Source organism: Centruroides vittatus, unplaced genomic scaffold (assembly GCF_030686945.1).
Source record: "Centruroides vittatus isolate TY-2023 unplaced genomic scaffold, ASM3068694v2 contig_918, whole genome shotgun sequence".
Classification (NCBI taxonomy): domain Eukaryota; kingdom Metazoa; phylum Arthropoda; class Arachnida; order Scorpiones; family Buthidae; genus Centruroides; species Centruroides vittatus.
Window position 1 is genome coordinate 950,755 of NW_027122605.1, and position 27,125 is coordinate 977,879.

At 26.8% G+C, this 27,125-nt stretch overlaps 1 protein-coding gene across 3 annotated transcripts in view; it reads right to left on the reverse strand.

Moving 5' to 3' along the window:
- Positions 1–1,669: 1,669 nt before the first annotated feature.
- Positions 1,670–27,125, reverse strand: part of LOC136984375 (ubiquitin-protein ligase E3B) — a 74,812-nt gene continuing 49,356 nt past the window's right edge. Inside the window, exons 18-29 of one of the 3 annotated variants that reach the window (XM_067281339.1) lie at positions 26,573–26,687; positions 23,563–23,662; positions 20,074–20,193; positions 17,912–17,989; positions 16,437–16,535; positions 14,632–14,739; positions 13,507–13,644; positions 8,661–8,785; positions 8,372–8,554; positions 3,655–3,766; positions 3,483–3,575; positions 1,670–2,160 (exon numbers count right to left, since the gene is read on the reverse strand). In XM_067281339.1, coding sequence (XP_067137440.1) covers positions 1,969–2,160; positions 3,483–3,575; positions 3,655–3,766; positions 8,372–8,554; positions 8,661–8,785; positions 13,507–13,644; positions 14,632–14,739; positions 16,437–16,535; positions 17,912–17,989; positions 20,074–20,193; positions 23,563–23,662; positions 26,573–26,687 — 1,463 coding nt within the window. In that variant the 3' untranslated portion in view covers positions 1,670–1,968. Of the gene's footprint in view, positions 2,161–3,482; positions 3,576–3,654; positions 3,767–8,371; positions 8,555–8,657; positions 8,786–13,506; positions 13,645–14,631; positions 14,740–16,436; positions 16,536–17,911; positions 17,990–20,073; positions 20,194–23,562; positions 23,663–26,572; positions 26,688–27,125 lie in introns of those variants that run through there. The other 2 variants (XM_067281340.1, XM_067281341.1) reach the window with 2 other exon arrangements.

Genomic DNA, 27,125 nt, shown 5'->3' on the forward strand with positions numbered 1-27,125 from the left:
ATAAAAATAATTTTCTTCTATAAAAATATTATATTAGTTGATCAATTTATAAAATATTAAGATACACATAAGAACACTTTATGAATAAAATTAAATTAACAAAGACAAATGACCAAAATCATTTTTACTAGGCAAGTCTGTCTTTTATTTTGCTCAATTCTTCTCTGGATGTGTTTTGATTGACACTCAACCAAAATGCAATTCCAGTAAAGAAGTAAAATAATTCATAAAACTATCCTTTTATAGTAATACTTGATTGATTCTAATAGTTTATATTTAATGCTTTAAGCATTCATACATAATATTTTATTCAATAATCAATTTAGATACAGTTTGGATGAAATAAAATTTTGTTATATTTAAGCGATAATATTTCATAATTACAACAAAATTCTGTTTTATACAAATTATATTTTTGGTAGTTTAAACATTCATAAATGAAATATATATATGTATGTATCCAATATTTAAAATATATGATTACTTCTGTATTATATATACCACAACGCTGATTATCCAAATTATTCATATAGAGAAAAAACTTTATGATGATAAAAATATTATTTCTTATGTATTTTATTTTATATCTGAATATGTTTCCATTTGTTTTAATCATATGTTCAATTTAATGTGCTCCTTAAAATATCTTATTTTCTAATATTACTGAATTTTATAAAATACTTGATTCAAACAATAATAATTTCTATTACAAATTTAATGATTTCAAAATATATAATTTGGCTATTGTTGTAATATTATATATCGTTTTCTACAATAAAAGTGAAAAGTTTAAAATTTAATGGTACTATTAGAACATAAACTACAATGCTATTGCAAACTATATGTTCAAGATATATATTTCTGAATAGAAATTGTGATATTTCTTGAAAAATTAACTATTTAGATTAAGTTTCATGTTTCACGTGGGAAGATGAATGCATACAATAAACTTTTTAACTAATACTTAAATTCTATATAATAATAATTTTTGCAAGAAAGTACCACATACAACTTGTAGTATTACTTTTTTCTGCTATCTATTTTCCTTTTGATAAATTCACTGTTTGAATAATTATAAAATAAATTCAATAAAATTAGTCTGTAAAAAATAAATTTTAATAATATATTAAATTTAAAAAGATATATGTATAAATATTAAAAAATATTTAATTTACAGTATTGTTCATTATCAACATAACAGAAGATATAAAAATTATATTATTGCTATTTTATCATATTAAGATTATTTGAAAATCTTGGCAGACCTGTTTTATAAAACAGTTTTTAAAGTCTCACATGAAAAATTTTTCCATAGTTATATTTAAAATGTATTTTAAAAAATAAAACTAAATACTTTTGAATACTTCAATATGTCTAGGAATTTTAAAGATTTTGTTCTTTACAAATTAAATTGTGGTTATTTCTTTTGCATAAATATTGATTTATGTCAAAAGTCATAAAATGTTCAAACTAATATATTTACATTATTATACAGTATTTAAGTTTTTTAATAGTCATTATTAACAGGTTTATCTAGAAAGATTAAATATCTCCTTATAATAATATTGCCAAGTTTTCAAATAATCTTTAAAATAAAATTTTTTTTAATATATAATATCCATAACTTATATTAAAACATCTGTTAAATTTATTTTACACTAACACAACTATTTTCTTCATTTTACCTACTACTATATATATAGATATATACACAAGTAACATTATTATATTTTATTTCATACAAATGAAACAATCTTATTCTTTCAAAATATAATCCAAATTATCTTTATTAATAAAATTCTTGAATTATTATAATTGCATAATGATAAATATATATATATATATATTTATACTATTTAACTTTTTCATTGTTCACACATTTTGTTATTGGCTTTCTATTGATATGGTCTGTGTATTATATGTTAAATAATCACAGCTGTTACATAAATACTTGATCAACATGTCATATCATGAAAGTTCAAAACCAGTATTACTGGTTATGGCATATCGTAACTTTTCTCTTAGAGTGCTCTTTTTTTGGTAATTTGGCAGTTTAAGCAGATTAAAACATGTGGATGAAGTAGGTAATCTATTCACTGGATCTTTTTTATTAATTGTGAAAAATCCTCTTAATACACTTCCAACTGTATCTCCTGTATCCTGAAATATATAAACTTCACATTACATAATAAAACAAGGTTTTAAGTTTTAGTCTCCAAATCTCAAATATAAAAATCTTTTGTCTCAAAAAATTGTAACTGTAGTAACTTTCTTTTAATTGATGTTAAGATTAATGACAAATATTCTTTATTTCAGTAGAAATGAATCAAACTTTTTCTTAGTGAAACATTCACCAAGAATTCACATTTATCAACATCACTTTTTTGTTAAAGTATTCAAAGAATTTCCATATTCTCTATTGTGTTTAAATATGGTGACTATTATAAGTTGGAATAATGCTAAAGATTATTATTATAAAAGAAGGAAAAAAATATCAGTAATCTTTGAAGAAAATTTAATATAATTATGTAAAATTAGAGGTGAAATGATTATATTAGCTCATTTTCAATTTTTTAATCATTTTTGAATCTTTATATTTAAGTTTTCTAAAATAATGCAACTGCAGTTTTTCCCATAAAAATCATTTCAGTTTGAGCTGTTTGTTAGTTCTAATTTCATAAGGCATATCTTTATTTGTCTTCTTTATTTAAATTCTAAGCTGAACTTAAAATCATAGACTTTATTCAGTGTAATTTTCTTAAGTTTCGGTATTAACTTATAAAGTCAAGCAAGCTTTATTTTCATTATCCAAATTAATTCCCGTTAAACTCAACATACCTTCAAAATTAAGAGTGGTATTGAACGTATATTCAATCCATAAATTGTTAAAATCAACAAATCATTTTCAGATAAAATTGTTGTGTGTTAGATACATCACTGCCTTTATGTAAATTCATGTTTCAAAATGCTATACTACCGTAAATATGATGGCCATTAAAGATTTTTACAGAAAAGAATAGAGTATAAAACAGATATAATAATGTTTTCAAATTTTTCTTTTAATATTAATTTAGTTATGGGATGGGATGAAGCCAAGATTGCATTTTTGATCTGGAATAATGAAACCTTATTTTTAGCACAAACTGTTTTAATCAAATTAAGGAAATTGTGTAATATATCAACATTGCTCTCAGACTTTTGATGATTATAGTTTATTTTATTAAAAAAGATATTTTTAAATTTAAATATGCTTGAATGTTTTATTCTACATCAAAATTTGTATAGTCTAATATGATGATTTCTTTGAATAATTTTAACAAAAAGTATCATCAATAAGTCTATGCATGCTATTAAAAGAAATTATTTTGCAAATAATAAACTAAAAATATTAATCTAGAAATATAATTTACATCAATAACAAATTCTATATTCTTTGAAACATTTCAATAATATATTTAAAACAAAGTATAAAAATAAATTACCTGATCATCACTAACTTCCACGCATCTAATCGAAAATGATGGTTCTAAATGAGCAAATCCTAAAAGTGGTGGTTTTGAACAACTTGTAACAAACTAAATATCAATATTAATTATTCATTAATTATATTTAATATGGATAAGAATTAATAATTTGTATATATTGAAATCTTACTTTTAAAAATAACCTGTGTTCTTCTGGAGTGAAGTCTTTTTCAAGTATATCCCATAACCAATTAATAACTCTATGATTATTATGGAATCCACCAAAATATTTTGTATTTCGTCTAAAAAAAAGAAAATACTTATTTAAATTTAAAAAGAAATATTTATGAAATTATTTTAAAACTTTTTTGAATTCTATTCATCAGCATCCTTCACAACTTATATTGGAATCATGATGTTTTATTGAAATTCATTCTTAATATCAGTAAAATTTAACATTATTTATTAAATATTAACATTTATTTTTCCAAAATGTGTGCCTTGATAAAGTTAGGTTCACACTGCCATATGAACCTCTACAAAGGGATATAAAGTTCCAGTTTGTATCCTTTCAGCTAGTTCATTGAGTTGAAAATATTTCAACTTCTGCTGAACTGTGGTTCATTCAACCAATCAACTTTCAATCTAGAGTTTGTTTTTCTGCTGTCTGATGATTGGATAAAGTTATAACCTAATAATAATAACACAGGTCTGCAGTGGAAAAACTGTTTGACTTTTTTTGTGTGATCTTTATATGCTTTTTTTATGCTGAATTAAAAAATGTTACTAGTTTTTCTCCATCACATAAGATTTTTCTATAAAACCATTTTTATTGGATAAATAGATATGTGAAGAAAACATTTCATGCCCATATTAGTGACACATTTCATAGCTGTAATTTATTAATTATGTTGTTAAAAAAGCAATGGCCACCTAGAAAACAATTACAACCTGACAAAGAATATTGTGAGGAGCAGCTTGATGAACTCAGAGAAAGGGCTGCTTCACCCCTGCATAGTTAAGCTGGGATTAATGAAACAGTTCATAAAGGCCTAAGGATGGAGACTGCTTTTTGTATTTATGCAAAAAGTTTCCAGCTTTGTCCGAAGCAAAAATAAAAGAAGTGTATTTACAGGACCTGATGTAAGGAAATCAATATCAGACACAGAACTTCCTTCTGCAATGCACAGGAATGTCTGGATTGCATTTAAGGCAATAGTTTCAAAGTTTCTAGGAAACAATAAAGATTCCAATTATAAAAAAATAGTAGAGAACTTGTTAATTAAGTACCATGAACTGGGCTGCAATATGAACCTAAACATACACTTTCTGAACATCTAGGGGCTGTAAGTGAAAAACAAGATAAAAGATTCCATCAGGACATTAAAGAGATGGAAAAAAGATAGCTGGGATGGTAAGATGTCAGTATGATGGCAGATTACTGTTGGATGATGCATAGGGACATTCCAGATGCAGAACATAAAAGAAGGTCCACAAAACACAGTTTTAGGGCAAACTGATAAGCACCAAAGCTAATTAGTGGCTTATGTTGTAATTTTGTACTCATACGTGTTAGAAAAAAATTACCAATTTCAGTTTATTATTGTGTTAAAATACATTAAAACACTATTATTTATATGTATACAATATGCTTTACAAAATTTTGTCAAAAATTTATAAAAGCCTTTGTATGAAAACATTATGTGATGGAAACATTTAAGAGATTGCTTTTAGTTGTATCGATAGTTGTTAGTAAAAATCGCATCTCAAAGTCCAAACAGTTTTTTATTAGTTGAAACTTGCAGACCTGCTATGTATTCTCAATATTAATATTACTACTTAGTTAACAGTAATGTAACATAAACTTTATGTAATCAGTTTAAAAAATAAGTTAATTGTAAGAAATATCCATTGTTTGAGGAAATTTTACTTGTTATTGTTAATCTCTTAAAAATACCTTTTTATGTTTGGTTAAAACGATTGTTTACATGCCTCAATTTTAAAGAATTTTCCTCAATCATGTTCTATTTTAGTTTGTGTCAAGTGGTACAATGCAAACAATTACTCTTCATTTTGTTTGTTCATAGCAGTTCATATGCCAATGTGAACCTAGCTTAAAACTCAAAAATGGGAAACATTTTTGCAGGAAACAAACAGTGAGCACATTTAAGCCTACAAATGCATTCATTTCTTAGTAATATGAGAATTTTTACAAAAATTAAGATTTGCATAGTGAGGGAAATTCCTTCATCATAAACCATAATGTGGTATAACTTAGCATTATTATAAAAAAGTGCTTTTTTTTTATTTCAAATTTCATTCTGTCTACACTTGTAAATTTTTTGTAAGACAAGTACCAGTTAACTAGGGTCATGTAGACACTATTAGAAATGTTATGAAAAAGTTCAAAACCTATTCAATTGTAGTAAATTTTTCAAACTCTGGACATTAAAGAAAACTACTGCAAGAAGCAAAAATGAAACCATTTTTATTAGCTTCCAAAACAAGGCAATATTTTATGGACAGACCAACAAGTACATGAATGTAATCAAACAATCAGAAATCAATTGCATAGTTTTGGTCTAATGAGTTGTCATGCTAGGAAAAAAAAACTTCTACTTTCAAAGGCACATATGAAAAAACACTAAAATTTCACTATAAATGACTGGAAACAACTTTTGTGATCAGATGAGATCAAAGTGAATGTTTTTGGATCAGATGGAGTTGTCAGTTTGGTGAGACACATGAGAAGCCTTAGATAAAAAAAGCTTGTTGTTAAAAATGTTAAACATAAAGGAGGTAACAAAATGATTTAGGATTGTATGTCTTAAGAAGTGTAGGAAATCTTGAATTAATCAATGGAATCATGAACAAAGAACTCTACCTTTAGATCCTGAAGGATTATATTATTCCATTGATTCATAATAGTTACTATGTCTTGGAAAGAAGTATATTTTTCAACAAGAAAAGATCCCAAGCACACAGCTAGGATTAAGTTATTCCATCTTAGTTCCAAAGAAAGATCAAAATGTTAGACTGACCTCCACAAACTCCAGACTTTAATATTGACCAGAAGTTTCAAAACACCATCCTTCAAGGATGAAATGAACATTTGTGTTCTATATTAAGTCTGGAGATTAAAGAACTAACACTTCAAGTCTGGTTAAGGAAAAATGGCCCAATACTGCTAATAATGTAATTGTAATATTAGTTGAATTCATGCCAAGAAGAGTTGGTGCATTCCTTAAGACCAAGGAGTTTACATAAAATATAAATCTGTAGAACTTTGTTTGCTTTTTTTTCTCTTGTTTTATGGTTTCAATTATTTATTGTGACATCATTATAATGCTGAGCTGCAATTTTTAATTTATTTAATTTAAAATACATCCTCTCCACCTCAAATTAGTAGTGGCTAGCCCTTGTACATCAGACTTTTCCAATAGATGACTGGCATGGCGCTATTGTTATCTAACACCTTTCAGGGGAAAAGTTTTGAATTGAAATAACATGATTTCTGGTTTTCATCGGAATAATTAGTTAATCTGGGCCTCCTGCCCCTAAGGTTTCCATATCTCTAACTCTGGTCTCATCTTTCCTTAATCTCAAGAATAGAGTTAGACCTATAAATTTCCACTGTCACCTGTCTGGTGTCTAAAATTTTTTAAAATTGCAGCTCAGAGTAGGATTCTTTTTTGAAAAAATAATTTTGTACTTGTTAATAAAAATTTAGGACTAATTTAAATGAAGTATTAGAAAACTGTAAAAAATAGTAATGAATTACAGACAATCTTTCAATATTTTATGTAAACATCTAAAATATTGTTTTCAATTAAAAGATCGCAATGTTTTCTGAAAAATCTTGAATAAGATGGAAAATATTTTTTGACATACCATATAAATTAATTATACTGTCCAAATTCTTCTAAAATAAATGTACTGTAAACACTTATCAACAAACATTAGATTAATAATTTAAAAATAAAAGCTAACAAAGAAATTATATTTCATACACATTAATAATGTTGGTAAAATGTTTAATTTATTATATTCTTTATTCATTTCTAGAATGGTGAAAATAAATAAACTAAACATCAAATTTTTCAGATATTAATTTGTAATTTTTTTACTATATATCCTAATTATGTTATGTTAAACATTGATTTGCATTTTAAAATACAGTAGAGCATCGTTTATCCAAATCAATTGGGGACTGGGGTTGTTCGGATAACATATTTTTTGGTTAACCAATTATGTACAAAAAATATATTAGCCTATACCATGTTGAAATTTTTCTCTGTTGCGTGTCGCTTCGCATTGAATTTTCGTCGATTTTCAGCCCAACGAAAATTTTTATAATAATAATCGTGGCTACTGTATCGTTAAAAATGATTTCTTTATTTTGTACAAACAAAATAAATATATTGAAAAATATAAAAACAAAATTATACTTTAGAAGTTAATCTAGTATCGAAAACGTTTGATTCAGCATGACAGTCTGACTGGAAAGCTTTTGGTGATCGACTTTCAGATAAATGACGCTCTACTGCAGAGGTTCTCAAACTTTTTCGATCCACCACCCCCTTTGTTCCATAAACTTATACCCAACGCCCCCTAACCCATCAGTGACCCCAACTTTTGCCTTTGGTCACCATTCAGTACCCTAACTCCAGCCCCCCTAAATTTACTTACTGCCCACAAGGGGGCAATATCGCCCACTTTGAGAACCCCTGCTCTACTGTATAATGGAGAAATATATTTCAGAACACTCCAATTAAACACTTTTCTCATAATTCTAATATTTTTTTTTTAGCAAATATTGAAAACAGAATGAGTAAGTGAACAGTAATGAAATTTCAATAGTAATTTAAACTGAGAGAAGACTCTTTTAGATATTCAAAAGTTAATACCTCAAATCTATTAAATCAATAGGAGTATTATCTCCCGAGATAAGTCTCTGTAATTCTGGAGTTGAAAACATTGTTAACCAATCTGGATTAACTAATGATCGAAAACCACGAATGAATGCTGTTGTTTGTTCATGTATTTGCACATGCATTCGAAAATGAGCCATATGATGAATATAACTAATTCTGGAAAAGATTAACAGATATAACTTTAAATAATGGTAAAGGATTACAAAATTTATGTTTAAATAAATATTTATTTATATTATAGATATAAGTTAATAACTACTACTTGTTTTCATTTGTTACTGGTACAGCTTTTCCACCGGGAATCAATTCATGGGTAATTAATTTTCCCATAAAATCTTCATCCAAGGAAAATGTAAGATCCAGTTCTTGTATATCATTCTTATAATGCTATTGGAAAATAATTAAATCAAGTTATATTTAATTTGAAATTTAGATAACTCTGATATAACTTTTTTCACTTTATCATAAAGATTTATATAATATTTATACTATTTATTTAATAAATTTGCATCATCTTTAAACATTTATATAAATCATATTATTACTATTCTACATCTAATTTGAAGTAAAGATTGAGTAGAAAATTACAATTTAACAAATTGTTTCAGTATTTTTAAAAGTTTTGACCTAATGCCCATTTGTAGTACAGATATCAGGTTGAAAGCTTCTGCACAATACCCATCCTACTTATAAAAAAAAGGGGGAAATGAACACCTATATATACAGTTGCTCATTTCTTTACATGAACAATCTCTAGCAGTTAATATTACTCATTTACAATGCTTCAGGATATGCTGCAATCATTAATTTTTGTTTATTTTGCTTCCAACATTTTATATATTAATATTAAATCATAAATTAATATTTTTATAGATGGAAATTGTAATTTTTGTTGCATAGAGATGTCAGAAGTTATTATTTAATTTGTAAACAAATCAAATTCAATAATTTTTTTTATTTCCAACCAGCAAGAAGGCTTTTTCTATCACATCTATCATATGCTTGGCCAGGTCAACAATGGTACAGTTGGGTGGTGATAGACATGGCCCAATATATTCCAGTCAACCCTTCATTGAAAATTTGGTCAGATATGAAATACATTATAAACTTAATTTATATAGTTTGTTTTATATTTTCATGTAGTGCTGTGAAAAAATGCTTAAAAACATTAAATTAATTGCAAAAAATTCAAACTTTGAAACATAAATGGGAACATATAATTTGTATCCAAACTTGAAATTCCTTGATGAAAAGTTTAATTGCATAAGAAAATGGCTAAAATAACCCAACAAATCATATTTTATTTGGGCTCCTCCATGTACAGTACATAACATGTTTATTTAGTTGTCAAATAGATTACTTTATATTAAAACTTGTTTTTGCATTGTTGTGAGAAATCTCTCTAGAATGAAGAATGTTTTTTAAATAGACAAAAAAAAATGCATAACATTTTTGAAGAGAACATAAGGAAATGAAAAAATTGACAAAAATCCCAGGCCCTCCAGGGATCATCGTACTTAAACAGTGACAAGATTGAAAATGTTATATCCATTTGATCATTGTTTCCTTGCTCAGTTCTAATTTGTAATGAACCCTATAATGATATTCACATGAAATATATTTTAGTTAGGCAGTCCTTGACTTTCAGATATAATGCATTCCTAAAACCATGTATGAAACTTGAACAATAGAATTGTGTTTTAAAAGAGCATTTTATTCTCAGAGAGTTAATAAAAGATTTTAAAAATTTTTCTTTCTAAGATAGGAATGATGATTTTGAACCTATGAAATTTGTTATGGCTAGCTGATTCTTATTGGTTGGAATTTAAAAGAAAGTTATGTGATGACAAGAAACTTTTTTGGTACAGAAATACATAAATTTGGATTTTTGGTTTTGCATTGCTAAAAATTTTTTTTAGTTATAAATGGCTATCCAGTATCTTAAAAAATTAGTTGATAAATGGTTTTTATGGTAAATCTGTAGCTGAAGACACTTTTCATGTAGCTGACTCATGTAAAAGGTTTGCTGAACTCCATAAAAAAAAATTTTGGTAAAAAGTTGTCATTGCAGAAAGACTTATATTATCATTTCTTGAATATAAAAATGAAAAAAATTAAATTTTATATTGTTATACTATAAATTTTGTATTTAAATTCAGTGGCATTCTTCTTCATTAGTGTGACTTTGGGAATATTCTGCAGCTGGCTGTGACAGATAAATGTAAATTAAGTACAACATGCAGTATTTATGTTTTTTCCAAGTAAGCTTTTCTTTTTTGTTTAATTCTAATATGAGATGGTCAGTTACACCTTGTATAAAGGGTTGTTGTGCCTTGTACTAAATAGTTTCATTAAGATAAATATTCATTTAAATTATAAAGAATTCAAACCATTTAAATAAGCAACTTTTTTCATATTTTCTGATTATTGACAGCAGTATAACTAAATATGAAATTGATATATGAGTAAATATGGTATATATTTACTAAATTAAGATGAGGTTTTTATTCATTTTTCACTGCTTCAAAAACCTAGGTCATCCAATATGTGTGAGCAAAGGATTCTTTGCATTTTTTCAATAATTTTTGGAAACCGTGTATTCACATTTTTACCAGATATTCGCCCTCTGGTGTTAAAATAGAAAATAGTTTTGTTTTTAATCAGGATTGTTTGTTTGAATCGTTTTTGTGTACTGTCAGGAGTAAAGATGAACAGCGATAGGAAAAGCAAAGCTTTTAAATTGAATTCAAAATTGAAATTCCAAAATCACACGGGAACCCGATATAAGTTTTAATCCAATCCCACATGAAAACAGACAATTATTCAAAGAAACTCATAAGCGTAATTGATGGAGAGTTGATACGACTGTTAAGAACTGGTGAAAAAGTTCCTAATTGTCCAACTTGTAAAATCAACAACATATTTTGTTCATGTAAAGATTTTTCTTAAAGTTTAAAATGCCAGTAATTTTTGCAGGACAATATGTGCATTTATTTGCATCTGATAATATTTTATTAGTGATTAAATGAAATAAAATTAGAACTGTATAATAAATCTAATTTTCTTTGTTTTAACCTTTAAAGTCACACCTCATCCTATATCAAGATTGTCTTATACATCAGTAAATATGGTTTTCTATTCAAATTTTACAAAACAATTATACTCCTAATAAAATTAATTTTGTTGACTACATTTAAGAAATTTTTGTGTTAGCTTTTAAAATAATTGGTACAAGCTGTTAGATTGCTAAAATTAAATACATTACAATTATACTATTTGTGTAATAATGCACCTGAAGAATTTTTTGAATACATCCAGTCAGGAAAATAGAATGATTCTACAATTCTAATATAAGTTATTTTTCAATATTGTATGAAAATGCATTAAACTTTAATATCTTGGTAGTTCTTTCTTTGATGAACATTTTCAAAAATTTCTATGTATGATGTTATGTAGAAATAAATTAATTAATTTTATAAATTATTTTGTCTTTGTAATAGAAAACTTATATTCAAGAATTTTTTATTTATTTATTTTATGACATAACGTTTGTAAAACCCTCAATCTTATAATTATAATAATGTTAGGTTTGGTGTGTTATACTTAGTACACAGTAACTGGTATCAACTATGCCAGACCAGAGTCAATGCATAGCAACCAAAACAAAAATTAAATTAATGTGTCAGTGTGTGTGTCTGTATTCAGGAATTTCCTAACAATATGACACGTATTCAATATAGTGGCCTTCTGTAGTATGACGTATGTATTTTTATTCAATTGTAATGTTCCCAGGCTTTTGTGAAGTGTGTGTGAGGAGAGAACAACAGGTACAATAAGCACTTAAGGCATCTGTGGAGGATGGATAATTTCCTGGGTGAGTTCTGTGTACTTGCTGATTTTTTCAGTGCATGTGTTTTGTACATTGTCAATATCTGTTCTGTCTGATCTGTTGTGGTAAATTGTTTTATCTGTGATTATGGCTCTGTTGTAGTACATTGTGTGTGTCGTTATAAAGGATAAGAGGGCTGTCTGTTATGTAAATTGATTTTGCCCTAAGGGTTGAAAAGGAAGGAAGGCTGGGAAGAACTTAGGATGAAAAAGAAAGATTGATTGGAAAGTGGAAATGAAGGAGAAGGGGAAGAGGGCCCCAAGAGCTGCGTCGGAATTTGTATAATTTTGATCCTTTTAAAGTTACAAAAATGTGATGAATATATAGATATTTACAAGAATGGTTCAATTTACAACAAAGAAGAGAAATAGTTTTTACTGAAATTTTTGTTTTTATTTTTGTTTATTAAGCATGTAACATTGCAGTGAAAATAACAATAAACCAAAGCAGTTAGGAGGGCACAAAAACTTCACATACAGTCAGAGGTGGATGTCTAATAATTTGTGTTTCTTTGCAAGCTCTTGGTGTATTATATTTGCTACTTGATTATGTCTATGTAAATAATCTGTCTGTGCCAAGAGCTTGCAACCAGAAGTGATGTGTTGTGTAGTCTCTGCAAGTGTCATTTATGAGTGTTTATCTTTGAATATGTATTTATGACCTGATCCTGTATGGCAATCATGAATCCTTCCTCTCCCCAAAAAGGTATCCTGAGCTAGCCAGCTGTTTGATGCAGTTTTGTCAACAAAATCCTGGGCCAGGTCATAGGGATGCCTGCCATGGAGTGACTTTTGAACCCACAATTGCTTAATGGTGTCTATGCTTTTTATATGTTGTGTTGTGTCCATATGACATGACTAAGTTTAAAGGCATGTTATTGCTTTATGTAACTGTGGAAAAAACTCTGTCTGTATTTGTTTGTAGTGAAGGTTAACTATGTCAATTAGGCCACATCCACCATCTTTACGTGGAAGGGTTAATCTTTCTATGGCTGATTTAGGATAATGTTGTTCTTGTTTTCCTTTGGAGTTATTCTTTTGGAGTTGTTCAAGATTCTGTGTGAGTCCAATGTATATGTGAGGACTAGGATGACATATGTGTTTATTGCTTTAACTGTGTATTTTGCATATTATTTATTATGAAGCAACATTGCTTACTAAAGAGAATGATATTAAAATAAAAATTTTATTCTATGTAGAGCTATTTATACTACTATCACCTTTATATATGTCAAACTTTTATATAATTCTGGATCAAGAGATGGTAGCTCATCTATTGAACTGTACAGAGCACTGTGCTGATGTCCTAATACTTGACTTAAAAAGAAAGATGCAAAAGGAACATCTACAACAATTCCCTAAAAATAAAAAATTTAATATTATAAAAAATTCTAAACCAAAATTCAGTACAGTGAATTCATCATTGTCAATATTTAAATCACAATTTTATATTTTCATTCAAAGGAATAAAAAAAATTTTTTTTTCAAGTAAATTAAAACCCCTTCGTACCCGCAATCGAACTGAGTTCGATCGGTTTACATAGCGTTACACAGAAAATGGTGTTTTAGACCCTCGGAGAAAAAAAATCGGCGAAAAAAAAATGTTTTTTTGGACTTTCGGATGTATTTTCAGTCCCCAAATTTTTTGAAAAATTTTTTCCCGCGCGAAAAAATTTTATTGCGATTTTAATTAACCCTTAATGATGGGCAATTAACGCTTAATTGTTTTTTTATGGGATTTTTTTATAGAACTTTATTTATCCTTCTAAACTTCTAGCGCACCGATTTTACTTCCGTAAAGTTATTTAAAGCTATTTTCTGATGTAAAAAACAACATCCGATAGTTTTTTAATTTTTTTAATTAATAGATTTTTTTATAATTACGTTTAATTAAGTCGGGGGGTCGGAAATTTCAATTAAAATCGTAATTTTAAAAAAAAGTTTTGAAATATCCGGCCATCTAGTATTCACCCTACTTTTTACCCTTCTCCTCCCGAGAGTTTCATGAGAATGTCCCGCGAAACACGACACCAGCTGTTCTCAAGGTCATCCAGCTGTGTAAACAATGACTCATCAGTGTCAAGTTTCGCGCTAAGGCGAGAAAAAGGAAATTGTACTTTGAAGTGTTTTCTTCAAAATTAACACATTTCTTTCGTTTTTTTTTCGTTTTTAATATTTTTTAATGTAATTAAACATAATTAATTCAAAAAATTTAAAAAAAAAGCGCAGCGGAAGGGGTTAAAGTTGATAAGAATATAAATTTGTTTTTTTTCTCATATGAAAAAAATAAATCTTTTTATTTAAAATGATTTAATTAAATAGTAAAGAAATTTAATTACTACTACCTCATAAACTGCTTTTCCAAGCATTTTTCCTACAAATTCAAACAATGAAAGATGACTTTCTTGTATATATGATGTCGGAGATGGATACAGACGCTGTTCACTAGTAATCTATAGTACCAAATATGTATGACATTATATGTTTAGAAACGTTTAAATTTCTATCAAAATAATTTTAATTAATATTTCACAGTTATAGTTATCAAGTACTAAGATACATAATATTTTTTTATCTAAAATACTTCTTATCAGTTTTTTTTATTTTTATCTTAACTTAGTGTATTATACATAAAATTCTGACGTGTATATGTAATTTATCATCTTATATTACATATCTATGTAAAGCATTTGAAAGATGAGAGTAATCTATAAATCTAACATAAATAATTTTGGACTGTGTATAATGTTCAACATTGATAAATTAGGCCTATAAATCATGTTTATTTCCAGATTTTAATTAAAATAATTTTGTTTATGTAAGATCATTATTTAAATAATTAATATTTAAACATTTTAATATTGCCAATTTAAAACTTTTTAAAAACAAATATTTAAAATAATATTAAATGGTTATTCATTTTAAAAATACTTTTCCCAAAACAAAATATTTAGAAACAAAATTTGAAAAAATATCAGGTTGTAAAGATAAAGTTAATAAATTTTTTTTCAAAATGTCTAAACAATTATAGTTCAGTCTGGTAGATAATCACATCTCATCTTTGCAAACTTCAACTCCCATTAGCCTATACTCATGGGAATTGTTTAGATAGAATGTCTGGACTTTTGTTTGAAGAAAATTTCAAGCATTGGGTATTGTCATTGAACTGTATATTGGCAATATGGTTCTGCAGAGATAAAATAAATGGTAGTCAGTTGGCACCAAGTCTAGGCTTAAGGTGGATGAAGCAGAACTTTCCAGCCCAGACTGGCCAGTTTCTTTAAGATCATCTTTGCTCTGTGTGTTGATGTACTGTTGTGGCAATATACTTTGAATGTTCTCATACAGTCCAAAAATTGACAAATTGCTTTGATAATTCTCTGGTAGTCAATTGTAGATTATTGTCAATTAGTTGCAGGAGAACGTTGTCATCAATGGTGGAATTGCTGTCTGGATGGGGTTCATTTTAAAGCAAGAAATCTCCAACCAATTTAGCAGGTCTGCCTGTTGACTATTGTCACCAAATGCCTTGCAAATGAGATTGTGAGCATTTGTTGTATTGTGGCTACTTTTTAAGTGATAGAGAAACAACATGTAAATGTGTTCTTTTGAAAGTTGCATCTGCAATATCTGACAGTATAAATCTATTTCCAAATAAATTTGTGATAAAATGCTCCCAGACTACTGTACTTATAGAATGTTTGGAAAAAAGTTATATACAACATTTCTAGAAAAAAAAATCAAAACGTCTAAATTTCACCTTTCTTTAATGATTGGGGTTCTAATAATTGGGGTTCTACATGATGAATTCTATTTTTAATAGAATTCATCATGTAGAACCCCAATTATTCAAAGCAATCCTGTAAATGAATACACAAGATTTTATGAACTGTAAGAAGAGTAATCTCAGCTATATTTCAAAACAAAATAATACTAAAATATATACTTTCTTCTAATTTCCCTTTAAATATAAATAGTGTCTATTTTCAATATATGCATCTCTGGTAGTGTTAATAGAATGTTGTATAATATAAATACCTTGAATAAAAATTCATCTGAATAAAATTATTTGTAACTTCTTTTGTTGTTAGAAAGATAAACTTAGTTTTTAGTAAATGATGAATTTAAATTAGCTAAAAAAATATCTTACTTTAAAAAGATTCAATGATGGATCAAAAATTTTTTTAATAGTTTCTTCCAAAAATTCTTTGAAAACACCATCTTGGTCAATTCCTGCTTCATCTAAACCCTGTAATATAATTTTATTATTTTAATGTTTATATTTTAAAATAATGATTTTTAAATTTAAACTCTGGCCTTTACATTGATTTAAATTGAAATCAAATTAATTGAAACATAATATTTCAGAAAGTGTGGATAAAGTATTTGTTGTCCATCTTGATTGATTTGGCTGTATTTCATCCAGGCAAAATAATTATAGAAAAATTGTTTTAAATGTTTTACTACACCTTTTGAGATGTGTCACTATTACTAGATCTTTTTTCTAAAGATCTTTACCTTTTGAAATCATATCAACTTCAAAGTTTATTAAAAAAGCTTATATTTGACAAATAAGCAAAAGATAAAAATATCTTAACTACTCAAAACTACAAAAAATAAATGTTAACAGTAAGAATTACAGTTAATTGATTGAGGTGTAAGGTTATTCAGTATAGGCCTCATATGGAACACAAACGTTTTTGGTAATAGTGACACAAGTCAAAAAATGCCATTATCAATGAACACAGGTGAACATTTTTTATTCACAGCTCAAAACAAACCAGTGTCAGTGTTGTTGACTACATATGTATCACCTACAAAAAAGCAAGAACAACACTTATGAACTCTGGTCAGTTATTATTGAACTAATAGTTATGCCAATATTATTGCCAGATAGTACAGTTTTATGTAGTCGAATTTTGAGTTAATACACATTTTATGTTTTTTGAATTGTGCCACTATGACAACCCACAGACAATATGTTCTTAACTGTTTTATTAATTTACTAAGTTTTAACTTCACATTCATATGAATTAATAATTAAAATGCATTGTGGTCTTTTGGTAACGATGTTAAAAATTAGTTTGCTAAAATGACTTAGTCATTCAAAATAAATTTTTGGACTTAAATTTTTCTATAAAATACAATAGAATAGGTTTGTATGAAAGTATATAAATAAAAAGATAGATAAATTTCTCAAAATTAAACTGTTGTCTTTTCTCTCAAGTTTATGACATTGCCAATTCAGATACAACAATATGACAGTGCCACAAACAAATAACTTCTCTTTGATTTATAAGATTTTATCATTTAAAATGTTGTAGCAATGATTTGTTTGCTTCAAACTTAAATATGTTGGATATAATTTTTTGAGTAAAATTTTTAAGAATGATCAACTGAAAACTTGTGTAAATGTCTTAAATTTAAATTTAATATGTAGAAAAAATATATGAAAGGAGATGATCAAAAAATTTAGAATGTTACATTAAAAATTTTTAATTTAATTATTAATAGTACTACATTTAGTTTTTGTGAATGTAACTTTTAATTGTGTGAGTTAAAATTTTTTCTTATATAAAAAATTATTGAATGAATATAGAATTTTGGTGTATCCAAAATACTTACTTGTTCATTAATAAATTTCACTCTGATGACACCTTTTAAAGACTGAGGTGGTAGCATTGCCAATTGTTGGTATCCATCCTTTTAATGCAAACAGATTACATTTAGTTAGGAAATAATTTCAATTTAAAATGAACATTGTTAAAAAATAAAGCACATTTTATTAATAATAAATATATTTTATAAAATAATTCTTAAAGGCAATATTTCATTTTTCTTTTGAAAATTATTATTTAAAACAAAAAGTATGTATCAAGTAAAATTTTTGAAATATTTGTTTGAATGGAACAATCAACAATTTAATTCTTTACACATGACTAAAGTAAAATTTTAACATTTATCTGCCGTCATTAAATTTTATAAAACTTAAATTATATATTTAAAAAAAAAGTAAGTTAACAATTATCGATAAATATTTGTTATTTTGAATATTTAATATAACAACCAAATTTATTTAAATGTATGAATGGAGTTATATTTTTTACAACTATTTTTTCCATTTAAAATAACAGATGTATTTCTTGTTTTAAATATACTGTCTTAATAGAGAATTGAACATTTGTTTGTGGATATAATAGAATTTAGGATTAACTGTAACAATTCTATATATGAACATAAATGATCATTAACAGATTTAATGAAATGGCATTTCTATCTGAAAATATTGTGTGTGTAAAATTAACTTAAACTTAAACTACAAAAGAAATTATAAACTTTTATTATAAATCTATAAAATCAATAAGTTACAGTATATAATGTATGACTAAAGTAGATATCAAAAATATTAAATAAATAAATTATTCCTACTTTTGAATAATTATTAACTCAAATATAAAGCATAAACTTGCCTATCTCAAACATGTTTATCTCAAAAACCACTTTATATCGAAATTTATTTTTCCCCTGTATTTTCAGCCTAAATTCAATATATTTTCCATGTTTATCTCAAATTAATTTCTTATTAATCAATTTGCTTAACAACATAGTCGTAGGAATGAAACTCTGTAGTTAAATGTGGAGTGACTGTATTAGAAATACTGTCACATTAGAAAACTTTTTGATTCCCAATTGATATTTATTGATCAATTTCTTCTAGTGCATGTTTATGAAAGGTAAATAATTTGTTATCAATCATACACCAAGTCAGTATCTATTGTTGGTGACATTGGAATTCTATCATCATTTCAATAGTACCAGCAGTAGATGTTATTCAAAACACTAAACACCATCTTCTGCATAAGGAACATGCTGCATTTTTGGAAAATGTTGAATCTTTCTTTTGCAGAAGGCATAGAATTTTTAAATGTGTATTTATATATTTTTATTTTCCAAAAATAAAAACTGTTTGTATAAAATATCATGTATTATCTCAGCAAAAGAATTCTCCTACAGAGACATAAATGAAACTGTAACCTTTCCATATTTGTGTATTGTAACTTTTACATTTAATTCATTATCAAAATTGTATTTAATTATATAGATTAATCATTATTCAGATAATATCTAATGACAGATTATGAAAAAATCCATTCAATAGTGACTTCATTTTTATTAAAATTTTGAATTTTTATGTAACAAGATTAAGATAAATAGTTATACAGAATTTTTTGGGGATGCTTTGTTATGTAAGAAAAGGATATTGTTTTTATGCTAGAATTCCTAACAGATGCAAAATCTATCACTATATAATAATAATTTTGTCATTTTCCATCTCAGTATAATTTATGTAATATTATATATCTACATATAAAGGCATTTAGAACTAAAGTGGATCAAGTTCTGAATTTTTAATTCCTGAGATTTCTTGGTTTAAAACATGTCTAAAAAATTGGAAAAAATATATTATAAAACATATTTTTTTTATTTAATAAAATTAAAATACACTTAATCACCTTAAAAGATGGAAGAAAAACCAAAATGCCAGTTTTAGATTAAATCCACTTTAGTTCTAAATGTTCCTATATAATATCAAAAATCAAAAGGAAAGAATAACTGAATAATTTAACATAAATAAAGTTTATTTTATCTATGAAAATAAACACTAGAAATAAATTTTAATTTTAAAAATATTTAATTTGTAAAAGTTAAAAAAATTAAAAATAATACAAAATTGTCACATAACTTATTATTATTTTGTAATAATTAAATAATAACATTTCAGTCACCTCAACAATGCGAGACCGATGTACTGTAATTAGAGTAGATTGTGGAGAAGCACAAGCTGATTCTGTAAGACCTAACACTGCTTTTTCATTGTTAACATATTTTCGAAAAAGTACAACTCTCTGAAAAACATTAGTAGAAATTAATTTTAAGAAATACGTTATTTTTGAGAATTTATTCATAATATAAATCTTATTTTCATAAATTCAAACTAAAAAATATACTCTTTAATCTACTCTTTCTCTTAAAAGGCTTTTGCATATTAAATTTATTAATATTTTCACAAAAACACGATATTTTCTACATTAAATTAATAGTAATAAAAATATAAGTGCAGATGGAAATATATCTAAATCTGCCCGAAAATTCTAAAAATAGAATAAATTTTGTAAAGCAAAAGTAAAACAACAGAAAACTAACTCAATCACTAGTAAATGAAAAAAATTATTCCCAATTCTACAACAGGTGAACAGTCATGATGTTTGTTCTGTATGATTGTGCATTACTTATTAAACTCTTCTGTCGATGAAAAAGCAAGCCAGCTTGGCACTTAGAATGCTTAGGAAGAGGAGCACTCCTCAAAATAACTTTACATTTTGAGGAAGGCCAAATTTTGCCTTAGCAGCTAAATTTTGAAGTAAATATTTTCTGAAAATCAGAACATCATATTCAGTACAGTCTGTATACCAAATTTGGTTGAGATTTCCCCAATAGTTCTTTCTACAGAAGGCCCTGAACATCATCTCTTTAAATACATTCACTTTAAACATATTACATTCTTCTTATAAACTTAGAAAAATATCTATGAATGTGATTATTATGAATAATCTTTATTTCATGGATTTAGTACATAATCTTAAAATATCCTTTTCAAAACTTGATGTCTGAACTTCATAAATATTTATTTCCTAATTTTCTTCAATAAAATTAAAGTTATTGATTATTTCTGTATATAGATAGAATGACAGAACTAAACTGTGCACAAGCCACTTGAAACATTCCTGGCAGAAGCCTAACTTTTTCACATCTTGCATTATTATAGATATGGTTATAACTGAATTATTAAGAAATCAATTTCTAGAATTTGCTAAATACAGTAAAATGACAAATATTCAGATTGTTCATTCTTTCTATACCAAGAAGTATACTTAAAACTAAATTCTCATTAAGTAAATATTTTAAAAACTTGGCAGACAGTATTTGTGAAATTTTTGTATTTTAAAAATTAAATACCTTCTGCCAAGTTTTTAAAGTATTTACTTCATTTAATGTATTTTATTGTGAATTTGGCTACTCTCCAGAGGACACTGTTTCCATTTTACATGTCGTGGGGCCATAGCCTCAAAGAAAAGATCGTCTCCACATATAAGAATTCCGTTTTAGACTGCTTTCCTTCCATCTTTTAATCCAGCAACAAAGAAGTTTGCAAAATTTTTGTATTTTAAAAATTAGTTTTAAGTGTTGTCACTTTATTTGTTTTTAATTTTTTTAATGTTTTACTTAGATTATCCATCAAATCTCCAGTATGTCTCTAATAATTTTAATTTTACTTATTTACTTATTCACAACTCACCAAAAATTTTATTTAATTTTGAGCACATCCAATATTTTAATTCTTTCTACCATGTGGGTATTGTGTTTTTTTTTTTTTTTTTCCAGGTCTATCATGAATTCAGCAAATCCCAAATGGGTGACCTGGTGGTAAAGGATGGATGCCCATAATATCTGGAACAGAGTACTTCCAAAAAGTTCTTCGGTTTTTTAATACAGATTGAATCCTGGATCCCCAGAATTGGAGATTGATGCTTTAACCTCTTGGAAATTTGACTGGCTAAGCACATCCATTAGGAATTTAATTTCAAAAATGTTAGCAACAATGGTAATCAGTTATTTTCTGTTTGCCTCTACACATACATACATTACTTTGAATATAAATTTACACAAATTTCTAAATATAAGTTTCTTGTTCTTTGTTAATATTCTACTGTAAAGGAATCATCAAAAGTTACCATCATTAACAGATGAATATGGAGTTGGGATATCTATAAATTCAGACATTAAGAAGAATTCAGATTTTATTTTAAAGTTTGTTTCTGTTCCAGATAGTGAAGATGGAAGTTAATCATGAAAAATGATGAGATAAGCTAAAATTGAAAAAGTTTAATAGTGCTGTTTGTCACAGTTTTTGCAAAAACATTCTCAAGGACAACCAATTTTTGGACCACTTCAATGATTTTTTACATAAAAGTTCAATAAAAAACATGGAAGGAGATTCAAAGTTAGGACAAGTCAAGCTGAGAAATTTCAAAGTCAGACACAAAATTCATAAATTTGAAATTGTAGAGAAAAACTAGTCAGCTAAAGATTTCATATTAATTTTTAATATAAAATTAAAGAAAAGAATTAATTACAATCAAGATTTTGTTTACAATGCTGATGAAACTAGACTAAATTGGAGTGCTCTTCCTATAGAAAAACTTTTGTTTCAAAAATTGAATGAGTACTTACAGAAATAAAATGAGCAAAGACAGCAAAACTTTTGGAATGTTCCAGTTCAACTGAAACCCAATGATTATCATTGCTTGTGGATGAAAAATCAAAGTCTTAGAAAGGTTTCTTAAATGTTTGAGAACTCTGTCATGTACATAAACCAGAAAAAGCTTGAATGGACCACGGGCTACTTATAAAATAATGTGAGGACTGTTTCATCCCTAGTGTAAAAACATTTCAAGAGAAAGGATGGCAAGAGTGGAAATGTTTTATTGGTTTTAGATAATACACCATTTCACCCTTGCCCTGAAAGTTTACTGCAACCAATGAACCAAGGTGTCATAGCATGTTTGAAGCATTTGTACAAAAAAACATTTTTACAAAAACTTCTCTTGGAAGATGAAGAAAGTTTTATAGAATTTTACAGAGGAATTAATTTAAAAGAATGTATTTATATGGTTGCAGATGCATAGAATGACATCAAAAGTATCACTTCAGAAAGGCCTGAAAAAAAGCAAAGGGATTTCAAATCATAAACAAGACATGGAAAAAGGATTTCAGGTTATTCAGAGTTTGGAGATGAGAAGTTAAAAATGGCATTCAGGATCATCATGATCATAGGAAAATCAAATCACCAAAGTTGATATTGTATGCAGTTATATAAACATTATAACTAAAGAACATATAAAGAAAAAAATATATATAGTATATAGTAGTTTGAATTTTCTATATAGTAGTTTGAATTTTCAACTATACATATTTATTTTTTATAAATAAGTAAATTTTATAAGTAATTCCAAGTCTTGTCTATTGAAAAAGTCTTATTGTTAGCAATAGGCCAATGTAATTACAATAAAAATTATTGTATAAAAAATATTTATATTATAGAACTTCTGTTATTTTTAAAAAATATGCAAATACAGAAAATCATATTTATAATTAATTCCATGATTTATCTTTTATAGTTTCAAAGAATCCAAAACTATAAAAAATCAGCTTACTTCTTTGTGAGGAACAATATGTGGAACTTTCTGCATTAAGATCTGTGCTGTTTTCTTTCCTTTTTCAAGATCATTCATGAATGAGCTAACTTTTATATCTCTGCATTAAAATATTTACAAATTTAGATATTTTTTACATATTTATAATAAATGTATTTATTTATTTATTTAACAGTTTCCCATGAACCTTTTATTAACTATAAATTATTTCATACAACATTGGTTTAACTTTATCTGACAGTTACTGAAACTTATGGAATAAAAAAAAGTAAAGCACAATATAAAAAAGAAAGGCTATGTTATAAAATATTTTGTATTTTAAATAAAATTATAATAAAGGTTAGAAAAAACCTAGCTTTAGTACTTCACAATATTTGCTATATGAAAAATCATTCAAGTTTCATTTAAAAATAAAGATATAAAGTCAAAATTGACAATTTCATAAAATATTATGATAATATCTATTAGTAATTTAATATGAAATATTTAATATTTTGAGAAAGAACATTTAAAAAGATTTGTTTTTTTACAAAATAGTTAATAATAAAATACAAGTGCCTAATAAATCCCATTTTTATTTAATTTATTTTCTATATCATTATAGTATAAATATATTATTAATGAACAGTTTTTGATTAGAATATTTATTTTGATTTGTTATTCAATAACTCCTACAATAATCACTAAGTAACAGTTACACAAGATGTTTACTTTAACATTCATCCAAGCACCCAATAAATTTCCCAGCATTACCTGAGTAATGCTAATGCAATTGTAAAAGATAACTTTATTGCATAAATTAATTATTGTTTGTTTTTAACTGTTTTTATATTAATTTATATTTTGTTGTAGTACATGTTCAAAATGATTGCCTTCAGTGGTAATACAAAGATATAGATGGTTGAGAATGTTGTTAAGAGTGAAACACAGCATACTTGGTATCACCATCCTAAAAGCCTCTTGTATTCACCTCTGTAGCTTGCCAAAATCATGTGGCACTGCTGGGTGCATGTCATACAGTGAAGCTTTCGATTGACTCCACAAGAACAAATCTATCAAATCAAGTTTGGAGAGAATAATGGCCATGAAACAGGACTGTGCTGTTCTATGATATATATCAATTATCAAACTGTTCTGTAAGCCACTGATAAACATCTGCCTGGAAATGAACTGGCATGCCATCAAACCATTCATCCACCATCAGTGTAGGATAAGCAGTCATTAGTCAGGGTTCTGTTAATGAATATGGGACTGAAACGACTCATTCCAGTCATACCAGATGTTTAATGTGAAACATATCTAGTGTTGCATATTTCATGTGCTTCAAATCATGGAGCATACTTACCCAGTGATGCACATTATGGCATTTACACACACTGTTCCAGGAAAAAAGTGCATCAGTCCATAAAATGTGCTCAAGTGGTTATAGTTTAAACATAACGTTTATTATTATATTGCACTAGTCAAATCTCTGTCCATCATCTCCTGTATGTTGTACCAGTTGCAGAATGCAGTTAAATGTCATGGTAATGTAAAATTTTATATATTTGTGACTGTTGCAGTCCACATTGTCTCATTGCTTCATATATGCTTGTATGTGATGTGTGGAAATACACCAAAACTACAACATTGTGAAAACAGAAACACAGGAACTGTGATCCCTGAGGGTAAGTGTACACTTGGGCAGATTGACAGGACAGGCTGAGCAGATGAACTGTCAGCGTATACAGCAGAATAACATCAGCGTATGCACATTTGGTCATATTTCAATGGAGAATCAAGCAGAATTTACAGCAAAAGTATTCAAATTGGGAGTTTTTCAATATGAATAATGACCTTGAAGAATTAATGGTAGTGAACTGTCTATTATAAGAAGAGGATGTTGTAAATTATATAATTTTTCATAGCCCTAAAAAAATTAGTCATGTCTGCATTAATTGTTCTTTCAACTAATAAATAAACTAATGAAAGAAATGGACATAAATGACAAGGCTCACCCTCAAAAACAATACTTTCTGTTAATAAATAGAGTGCAGAAAGTTTCAACAGCTGAGTATCTGGATTTGTGCCCTTGACACTTTGAGGCAGACATGCAGATATATTGCAGGTTGAAGAGTGCAAGACAGATTTCCTTTATACTCTCCATCTTTATTTTCTCCAACCAGCCAAGTATGCACTTATCTTGACTATGGTATAGGTTTGCATTAAACAGCATAGTGCATTCAAAGTCGTCATACATATAGGTCTTAGTGCAACTGGAAAGGACCCAAGTGCTTCTCATTCATTTTGTTTTATTTTTCCATAGAGTATAATCATTTCACAGTAATGTTCATGAGTATAAGGCATTGTCATAGTATTAACAATGTAAAAACACATAAACAAACAGAAACTAAAAATATCTTCTTTACTTGCCATGTCCAATCACCAGGAACAAACTATTCTCCACAGCAGAGACGACCTTTCTTTAGAGGCTATGCCTCTGCCAAAGAATGTATCTTTGTTAATGCTGTATTTCCGCCAATAGGGCTGGCAGAAATACAGTATTAACAAAGATACATTGTCATAGTACCCTATAAAAGAGCCAACATTATACAGTCTGCTAATCGGTAAAGACATTACAAATCACGTAATAACACATGATGTCTAAGATTGAATTTTTTAATTTGCATCTTGTTCTAATATTTTGAAACTTTATGTATTGCCTCAGAACTACTGCATGATTTACACATGTTCCTTTTTTGAATAAATTAATTTATTTCACTGTAAACATCACAGTGGAATTAATGCACCTTATGCTTATTCTCATGCAATGAAAGATGTCTTTTGCCTCTAGATAAATGTTAAAATAAATATCCTGTATAATTACTTCACTTTTCATTTAATGTCATCAGAAGATTTAAATGTGATATGCTACTGTATATTAAATTTAGTTTTGTAAATGTTTTTATTGTTGTAATAATTTTTTGCATTAATAAATTCTAATCAAAATCTTATATATTAATAATCTTACTTGATAAGCCATTGATCAGGTGAAGTATAACTTCTTCTACAATCTCGTTTGTAAAGTAACATTAATAAAGTATGTGCTGAAGTCAGCAGTGGGTTGATGTTTACTAATTTGACATCTAAAAATAAAGTTAAAAACAAATAGTTTAAATCATTTGAATTTATTTTAAAGTGTAAAGTACTTTTGAATTTAAAATTGAAAAAGTTTTAAATAATATATTATTATAATTGTCATTTACTGTCAAGAATAATTTCTTGATTTTTTCCAAGCAGAATATAGAAAACATTGTTAGAAACTGAATTTATTAAATGAATTTAGGAAAAGATAATTATGACTATTCTTTGATATCTTACATTATTAAAGAAAATTAATTTTGAAATATTTAACATTTTTTAAGTAGGAAATCATAAAATTATTTTGTTACATTTCTGGAAATTGTGATAATTGCACTAATAATGGTTTTAAATCTCTTGTAATCACATAACTCTGATAAATCATTCATATATTCATATATTAAAAAACAATAACAAATACAAAGTAGGCAGAAAGAAACATA